Source organism: Esox lucius, chromosome 22 (genome assembly GCF_011004845.1).
Source record: "Esox lucius isolate fEsoLuc1 chromosome 22, fEsoLuc1.pri, whole genome shotgun sequence".
Classification (NCBI taxonomy): domain Eukaryota; kingdom Metazoa; phylum Chordata; class Actinopteri; order Esociformes; family Esocidae; genus Esox; species Esox lucius.
In genome coordinates, this window is record NC_047590.1 from 15873354 (window position 1) to 15883397 (window position 10044).

General features: G+C 47.9%; 1 protein-coding gene across 1 annotated transcript; it reads right to left on the reverse strand.

Annotated features, from left to right (window-relative positions):
• Positions 1–114: 114 nt before the first annotated feature.
• LOC105019752 lies at positions 115–10020 on the reverse strand. Its single transcript, XM_034289913.1, has 18 exons — positions 9823–10020; positions 9352–9512; positions 9201–9225; positions 8854–8967; positions 8248–8379; positions 7798–8066; positions 7550–7667; positions 7204–7391; positions 6799–7097; positions 3442–3561; positions 2442–2635; positions 1946–2109; positions 1809–1833; positions 1607–1720; positions 1383–1514; positions 1203–1288; positions 927–1047; positions 115–797 (listed from the first exon to the last, which is right to left on the reverse strand). The coding sequence occupies exons 1-18, from the start codon at positions 9878–9880 to the stop codon at positions 211–213; spliced, it is 2907 nt and encodes a 968-aa protein (XP_034145804.1). The 5' UTR covers positions 9881–10020; the 3' UTR covers positions 115–210.
• Positions 10021–10044: the final 24 nt, after the last annotated feature.

The window sequence follows — 10044 nt, forward strand, 5'->3', positions numbered from 1 at the left end:
ATGTTTGTGGTAATTATTCAGCTTTTTTGTTGTTCATTCAATTCTTTATTTATAGTATACATATATGGCAGAAAAATCATTTATAGTACACCATAAAATTACACTCATGTTTAATTTAAATTGTTAAATCGTGTAAAAACAACTTCAGTCATGCAGCCTGTGTGGCTTTTAGTCCAGTATGGTAAGTCCCCATTCCTGAAAGGTGACCTTTTAAGTCAGAGGTGGATATTCTGGAATTTGTGGTGTCATTCTCTCTTCCCTCTCTGCCTTGTCCAGATGCTCTTTTATCCAAGGCAAGTAGCGAGACAGCTTGGTGAACACCAGCATCTGTTCACAGTCCTGTGACTTAGGCGGTGAGAGTAGCAGGCCTGTGAGGAACGCTGTATGCCCCACCACAGTCGCCACGGGCATCCCAGGCAAGAGACTGAACTTCTCGCTAAACCTATTTAACCCAGAACCGCAGAAGCCCTTCTTTCTCTCCATACAGAACATCTTGTTGGTGAGAGTGAAGTTCACCTTCTTCCGACAGCCCTCTGTGTGCATGTAGGACAGAACAGGGTGCCCATCGGATTCGCCCCGGAGGTTGTCCGGACCCCTCGCCACGCCCTCTGTTTCTGGAGTCATCAGGACGTTCTCACTGAAGTCCTTAGTTGGCAGACACAGCTGGAAGACAGTCGGCCCTAAGGGGAGAGGCTGACTCATTCTCACCAAGGCCAGGTCGTCGTCCTGACTGCCCCTCTTGTGGCGGTTGTGCATGTACAGCCTGGTCGACGCAGGGATGCTAATGTTCAGGTTACCTTTGGGGGTGAAGGACACAAGGCAGTTAGTGTTCTGAGGTTTGTCGTTCATTGGGTTTGAGCACGAGATGCGTTAATGGGATTTGACCCTGATTAACTGACTAGATGATGTGAATTTGTGCGACTCGCCTGTCTGCATGCTGTGCAGCTTGTGTCCCATGTACAGACAGCTGGCTGAAGTCAGGACTGAACGAGGGCCGAGGATTACGCCGCCACACAGCTCAGCGCCAGCCCGGTCCGTAAACACCACCTGCCAATCGCAAAGCCACAGGTTTAAAGGGAAGTTCAGTGCTCCATGACTTAACGTTTGACGTTCATGCTGAAACGAATGCATTGAGCACGGAACTGTCCTCTAGTGCCATATTTGGAACAACTCTATATTGTGCTGGATGAGGAGGGACTTACTTGCCATGGACAACGGTGGTTCGGACAGACATGATAGGCCAAGCCTTTTTGGTTCATCGGCTGGAGTCTTCCACAGGGTTGCTTGACTAAGGAAACAGGCATTTTTGGTCTCAATATCATGTGAGTTTGTGTGAAAGGCTGTTGCAGTTGTCTAATTCCGAAGAGCAAGTAGTGGTTTACCTGAAGGTACGCAGCTCCTCTTGTTGCTGTGAATTGTGTAGCCATTGGTGCAGGAGCACTCGTACGATAAGTACTTTGGAACGCAGAAATGGTCGCAGGAATTAGGCCCGTCGATGGGGCACTGACTGATATCTGTTGAGACACACACACACACCCCTTAGCCATGTCCCACAACTACGAATAGACACATTCGTAAAGAGCCGTAATCTCAGGTTTCTGCGGACCGAGTTCACAGTTCTTCCCGTGGTACATCTCCGTGCAGTTGCAGGTGTAACTGCCAATGCCATCTTTGCAGCTGCTGCCGTGGAGACAGGGACTGGCATTGCACTGGTCTCCATCTGAGTTGGGGATGGAGGAAGAGAAGATGAACGCCTGGACTGGAGGGAAACCAAAGTTCCATTCTGCTAATATTTCAAAGAGACTTACCCACATAGACAGTCCAGAAAGAATTCTGTTGAGACACAAGAGGGAATAGAGTCAAGGTTTCCATTATGAGATGACAGTACCAGGTCGTTTTTTGGGATGAGGTCGGACTACTGAAATGCATCCTTTGGCCTGCTTACCGTTTTGGGTATGTCTTCAAAGTACTCCCTGGCTTCCTCGTAGGTGCAGGCTTCCTCTAAACACTCCCTCTCCAGGTTCCCCTGAAGAATCTCCTCCACGAAAAACTGATTTGCGCGCTTTGACCTCAGGAAGACCGTGCTGGCGTGAGCAGGGGGTCTGAACACTGAAGGTCAGGGAAGATCATGACGTGGGTGAGGAACCGGAGAAGAGACGGTTTCAAAGACATGGGAGAGTTCTCGATGGGAGAATTCATCCACCAGGAGAAAACCTCAAATGGGTGGCAAATAATTTATGGCATGATGTGATTTTCATGGAGATTATTAACTTTAAGTAGTCTTGTAGAATTGCACACAGGACAGTTAGTGTACTGTATGTCAAACACTGCTAGCCATGAAGGTGAACTTGTAAATGGCAAATAGCAAAACTCAAGCCGTGGCTCGCTTGATATTAGGAATAACATGTCTGCTCTGTTCCGTAAGTTTCACGGTGGCTTACCTTGGCCATAGCTGCAGGTCTGGAGGACGCTGCTTACAAGCAAAAGAGAAATCCACCATCGCCCCCACAACTCCATTACAATCCAGATAAGCACAGTGCCCCCAAAACTCTGCCTTGTGCCAAGGTCTTTTCTCCAGCCGTGTCGTTGTCTGTCTAGTGCTATTTTTCTGTTCCCTTTTCCCCTTCCTGTCTTGCTGCACAGACAACCTGGCTACCAGGTTCACCTTGCAATACCCATGTACACCCCCACCCTCTCCGCAGTTGTGAGTTTCTCCAGGAGGTTGCGCTGTCATGTCTGTGGACCTGCCTGTTACTCTGTTTAATGATTTAGCAGTGGTCCCATTGGTAATTGAAATGTAATAGCTACCAAATGTTTTCTCTTTACGCTATTACTTATACGCTAATAAATTATATAACTAAACTAAAATAAGACAAAGTTGAACAATTTGGAATAGTCTTTAATAGATCCAGAGAAACTTTTTACCACATTGGGGCTTGACAAATAAAGTTCCCAGGTGGACTCTAGTCTGTACACATTGTAGAGCAAACAACAAACCCACCAAGTATGACCAATACTTTTACCAGCAATGATGTTAGTCACTGGTGACCTTTAAAACCTTTTTTTCCTTATGTAATCACTTCAATTTGCACAATCAGGACAGAACAGAAGCAATATTTCAGACTAATATAACACATGACAACTTAGTCTGTGAGGTAATTTGATGTTGGCATTATGTTTATTAACAATAAAAACAGATAAAATGTTATTAAGGATTGCCAATGTTATATGAGGAGGTTTTGCGTTTAAATTTTTTCAGCAAAACATCAAAAAGCAAACCAAACACGCAACAATATTTCATCAACACAACTCCCCAAACAAGAGTTGATTCATCAACACAACTCCCCAAAAAAGAGTTGATTCATCAACACAACTCCCCAAACAAGAGTTGATTCATCAACACAACTCCACAAACAAAAGAGTCGATTCATCAACACAACTCAGACCCAAACAGTTGGCGTCATCATCCCCGCCTCCCTCCTCTTCCTCTTCCCGCCGTCCTTCTTGAACCTTCCCATGACTGTCCGGATCCATTCGATGTACTTGGACACCTGCGTGTAGATGCCGTACTTGCCCGCGCATCCCTCCCCCCAGCTGACTATGCCGGTCACAAACCAGGTTTCCTTATAACGAGTGACGTGTGGCCCGCCGCTGTCTCCCTGGCAGGCGTCCTTCTTCTCCTTGTCGTAGCCGGCGCAGAACATGCGGTTGGAGATCTTGTGAGCACTGGACTGGAGGCAGGTGGCCCGGGGCACGTAGGGCACGGACAGGCGCAGCAGGAGGGTAGAAGGCTGCTTGGTCTCCCCGACGCGAACGAACCCACTCACCATGCCGTCCGGCTGTTTCATCAGCACCTTTTGTCGATACAGCAGGGACACCATTATGAACGTTCTTACCAATACCAAATCTAGACACGATTCATGTGAATTATGGGTAATGTGGTTTGTTGGTGATACAGACATTCTCTGCGAAGTTGGCATCTGGCAGGCAGGCGGGGAGGATGTACTGGGTGAACTTGATGGGCTCCCTCAGCATGATGAGGGCGATGTCGTTGTGGTAGGTAGCGGAGATGTAGGCCTTGTGAATGAACACCTGTTCCACCTGGTGAACGGCTTCCCGCCCCTCCTTCACCTCCGTGTCAAACTCTCCTGTGGATGGACGTCTGATTGGTTGGGGAACTGGTTCCATTTCAATCCATCCCATTTATTTAAAGAAAACACTTGCGACCTCTAACAGCCACGCCGTGTGCTTTAATATCGTTTTCTGGATGATGCGAAGATGAAAAAGAACGATTAATAGCACCTACCAAGGACAACGTAAAAGGAGCGCGTTTGGTTCATGCAATGTGCTGCGGTTAAGATGAAGTACTTGTTCAGGATGGTTCCTCCGCAGAAGCCCCTGTCCTCGTGGTTCAGCAGGAAAGCCTGTGCAGTGACAGACAGGGGAAGATGCAGACAAAGGGAACATCTAGTATGAACGTACACACGTCCCAAAAGCAATGTCAACATTCCAGAAACGAATAGCTACTCCGAGGTGTCTACGCCAACGCTGTACCTGCCAGGGACATTCCCCCGGGGGGCATTCCTCGCCGTTGACGATGCGGGTCTGGGCTCTTATCTCGGCATAGATCGGCGCTTTCTTGGCTTCGTCAATACGATCGTCCTCCAGTGTGACTCGGATTTCTTTCTCAATGGTTACGTTCCAGGATGTCTCCATGATTGGGCCCTCCATCTCTCCGGTGGCGTTAGTTGCAGTGTTGTTTGGGAGGTAGATGAAGCTGCTGCTTGTGTTCTTGGATATCACAAAGCCACACTTGAAGTCCTCTTCAGTGACAAAAATGACAACATAGTTATTAGGTACTAAGCCCGACATACGGGCTCCCCCATGTTGGAGAATGGAGATCAAATATGCTACAGCCTCTCTTTACCAACTCAATGTTTGTATGTTCCTGTCTCTGTGTTTTTAGCCCTAAACCTCTCTCCTTCACTTTGTCCCTTCTCTCACCATTGGAAAGGCAGGATTTTCCATCAGAGTCCAAATAGTAGCCATCTGCACAGGAGCATTCCACACTGGCCTTCTTCACCTTGCAGAAGTGAGCACAGCCTCCGTTCTTATTCTCACATAGCTCAGGAATCGCTGCAGAACCGTCAATAAACAAACAACATCACACAAGGGACACAGACCAACCAGGGCTTTGAGCAATGACTAAGGGCCCATTTCAAACTGATTTGCGCGCTTTGACCTCAGGAAGACCGTGCTGGCGTGAGCAGGGGGTCTGAACACTGAAGGTCAGGGAAGATCATGACGTGGGTGAGGAACCGGAGAAGAGACGGTTTCAAAGACATGGGAGAGTTCTCGATGGGAGAATTCATCCACCAGGAGAAAACCTCAAATGGGTGGCAAATAATTTATGGAATGATGTGATTTTCTTGGAGATTATTAACTTTAAGTAGTCTTGTAGAATTGCACACAGGACAGTTAGTGTACTGTATGTCAAACACTGCTAGCCATGAAGGTGAACTTGTAAATGGCAAATAGCAAAACTCAAGCCGTGGCTCGCTTGATATTAGGAATAACATGTCTGCTCTGTTCCGTAAGTTTCACGGTGGCTTACCTTGGCCATAGCTGCAGGTCTGGAGGACGCTGCTTACAAGCAAAAGAGAAATCCACCATCGCCCCCACAACTCCATTACAATCCAGATAAGCACAGTGCCCCCAAAACTCTGCCTTGTGCCAAGGTCTTTTCTCCAGCCGTGTCGTTGTCTGTCTAGTGCTATTTTTCTGTTCCCTTTTCCCCTTCCTGTCTTGCTGCACAGACAACCTGGCTACCAGGTTCACCTTGCAATACCCATGTACACCCCCACCCTCTCCGCAGTTGTGAGTTTCTCCAGGAGGTTGCGCTGTCATGTCTGTGGACCTGCCTGTTACTCTGTTTAATGATTTAGCAGTGGTCCCATTGGCAATTGAAATGTAATAGCTACCAAATGTTTTCTCTTTACGCTATTACTTATACGCTAATAAATTATATATCTAAACTAAAATAAGACAAAGTTGAACAATTTGGAATAGTCTTTAATAGATCCAGAGAAACTTTTTACCACATTGGGGCTTGACAAATAAAGTTCCCAGGTGGACTCTAGTCTGTACACATTGTAGAGCAAACAACAAACCCACCAAGTATGACCAATACTTTTACCAGCAATGATTTTAGTCACTGGTGACCTTTAAAACCTTTTTTTCCTTATGTAATCACTTCAATTTGCACAAACAGGACAGAACAGAAGCAATATTTCAGATTAATATAACACATGACAACTTAGTCTGTGAGGTAATTTGATGTTGGCATTATGTTTATTAACAATAAAAACAGATAAAATGTTATTGAGGATTGCCAATGTAATATGAGGAGGTTTTGCATTTACATTTTTTCAGCAAAACATCAAAAAGCAAACCAAACACGCAACAATATTTCATCAACACAACTCCCCAAACAAGAGTTGATTCATCAACACAACTCCCTAAACAAGAGTTGATTCATCAACACAACTCCCCAAACAAGAGTTGATTCATCAACACAACTCCCTAAACAAGAGTTGATTCATCAACACAACTCCCCAAACAAGAGTTGATTCATCAACACAACTCCACAAACAAAAGAGTCGATTCATCAACACAACTCAGACCCAAACAGTTGGCGTCATCATCCCCGCCTCCCTCCTCTTCCTCTTCCTGCCGTCCTTCTTGAACCTTCCCATGACTGTCCGGATCCATTCGATGTACTTGGACACCTGCGTGTAGATGCCGTACTTGCCCTCGCGGGCGCATCCCTCCCCCCAGCTGACTACGCCGGTCACGAACCAGGTTTCCTTATAACGAGTGACGTGTGGCCCGCCGCTGTCTCCCTGGCAGGCGTCCTTCTTCTCCTTGTCGTAGCCGGCGCAGAACATGCGGTTGGAGATCTTGTGAGCACTGGACTGGAGGCAGGTGGCCCGGGGCACGTAGGGCACGGACAGGCGCAGCAGGAGGGTAGAAGGCTGCTTGGTCTCCCCGACGCGACCGAACCCACTCACCATGCCGTCCGGCTGTTTCATCAGCACCTTTTGTCGATACAGCAGGGACACCATTATGAACGTTCTTACCAATACCAAATCTAGACACGTTTCATGTGAATTATGGGTAATGTGGTTTGTTGGTGATACAGACATTCTCTGCGAAGTTGGCATCTGGCAGGCAGGCGGGGAGGATGTACTGGGTGAACTTGATGGGCTCCCTCAGCATGATGAGGGCGATGTCGTTGTGGTAGGTAGCGGAGATGTAGGCCTTGTGAATGAACACCTGTTCCACCTGGTGAACGGCTTCCCGCCCCTCCTTCACCTCCGTGTCAAACTCTCCTGTGGATGGACGTCTGATTGGTTGGGGAACTGGTTCCATTTCAATCCATCCCATTTATTTAAAGAAAACACTTGCGACCTCTAACAGCCACGCCGTGTGCTTTAATATCGTTTTCTGGATGATGCGAAGATGAAAAAGAACGATTAATAGTACCTACCAAGGACAACGTAAAAGGAGCGCGTTTGGTTCATGCAATGTGCTGCGGTTAAGATGAAGTACTTGTTCAGGATGGTTCCTCCGCAGAAGCCCCTGTCCTCGTGGTTCAGCAGGAAAGCCTGTGCAGTGACAGACAGGGGAAGATGCAGACAAAGGGAACATCTAGTATGAACGTACACACGTCCCAAAAGCAATGTCAACATTCCTGAAACGAATAGCTACTCTGAGGTGTCTACGCCAACGCTGTACCTGCCAGGGACATTCCCCCGGGGGGCATTCCTCGCCGTTGACGATGCGGGTCTGGGCTCTTATCTCGGCATAGATCGGCACTTCCTTGGCTTCGTCGATACGATCGTCCTCCAGTGTGACTTGGATTTCTTTCTCAATGGTTACGTTCCAGGATGTCTCCATGATTGGGCCCTCCATCTCTCTGGTGGCGTTAGTTGCAGTGTTGTTCGGGAGGTAGATGAAGCTGCTGCGGGTGTTCTTGGATATCACAAAGCCACACTTGAAGTCCTCTTCAGTGACAAAAATGACAACATAGTTATTAGGTACTAAGCCCGACATACGGGCTCCCCCATGTTGGAGAATGGAGATCAAATATGCTACAGCCTCTCTTTACCAACTCAATGTTTGTATGTTCCTGTCTCTGTGTTTTTAGCCCTAAACCTCTCTCCTTCACTTTGTCCCTTCTCTCACCATTGGAAAGGCAGGATTTTCCATCAGAGTCCAAATAGTAGCCATCTGCACAGGAGCATTCCACACTGGCCTTCTTCACCTTGCAGAAGTGAGCACAGCCTCCGTTCTTATTCTCACATAGCTCAGGAATCGCTGCAGAACCGTCAATAAACAAACAACATCACACAAGGGACACAGACCAACCAGGGCTTTGAGCAATGACTAAGGGCCCATTTCAAACCAAACCGCTTTAAAACCAGCATCCACTTTGCAACTGTCTCAAGTCACATTAGTAAAAACCCCATCAATCTTTTACTCAATAACAGGCTGATAGAAACCTTGATCATCTCCTTTAATCATTATTTTTTTGAGTGTCATTGTTTTGTCTCATTTAGAGCTTCTAACATGAGGGGGGCAGGTGTGATGCAGGTGAACCTCAGACAATAACAAACCACAAACTACGTTGGTGTGTTGTCTATCGCCGCTAACCACGTGATCTAAACCAAGCCAGGCCTACGGTCCAATCCTTTTGAGCACAATATCCGGAGCCCTCTGAGCGGCACTTAGTAATGATGTCATACGTCGCACTTCAAGGCGTAAAGGAAATGCAGGCAGACACGGACATACCGATCTCACAGTTGAACCCCTGGAATCCGGCATTGCAGAAGCAGGTGTACGTACTGATCCCATCCTTGCAGACCCCGTTGTGGACACATGGCTTGGACTCACAGGCATCTCCATCTTAGTGAACACAGTTTCTCATCAAGTACCTACCAGCACAGAAACACCAGCACAGCAACACCCGACACACTGCAAACAACCCTTCCACAAGCTGAGAACGGTCCACTCTTTTTGGTGTGCAGCCAGAACATCCTTCACGCCCTTAACGTACTCGGGTTGACCCAACACCTCACCAGTCGCTCTCGACCCCCCCCGGCTACCGGCCTCAGCCTCAGCACATGCCGATGACTTACCGTAATATTTGTTCCAGAACTCATCCTGAGGGACAGACAAAACAAGACAAAACAAACGAAACTGTGACAAACTGAAACCCCAAACGGCCTTGGAAGAGATCTGAACAAAGGAATTTCTGCAAGAGGGGGAGACGGAGGGGGGAGGATTTACAGTCCGTTCGTTGTCCTCGAAGATCTCCCTGGCCTCCTCTTTGTCACAGCGCTCCTCGACACACTCTCTTTCCATGTTCCCCTGCCTCCACTCCTCGAACGGGCTGTTGGCCCGCCGCTGCCGGTTCAAAACCTGGGTAGCATAGTCTCTGTTCAGGAAGACTGGGGATACAGGGACACAAATGTTATGATCAGTGGCTGCCAGACAATGTTGTTACGATCATCACCATCATCCTCTTCGCCACCTTGATCAGTAATTCAGCTGTTGGCCGTCATAATCATTACATTCTTATCTCACACACATTCTTGCTCACATTATTATGAAACCGGTCTATACATTCAACAACATCAACACAACATTCCACACACCTGCCCTCTCCCGCGCACATACTGACTGACTGCAAGAGCTTCCACACGACCATTTCGCCACCATTCGTCAACCTTTTGAGACAGTGGGATGTTTTGAACGTACCCTGGGAGGCCACGGCATGCAGCAGGAGAAGGATACAGGTCTGGGACAGCCGAAACATGGCCGAATCTCTGGGTGAGGCGCCTCTCTGCTCCTGGCTGCTCTGTTGAGCACGACTCTGGGGAGAGCTGGAGGAGAGGGAGGGCAATGACCGGAGAGACAGGAAGAGACAGGACACGCTGAAGAGAAAGGAGAGGAGGAGGGGTGGGGGCAGGTTAGGCCACA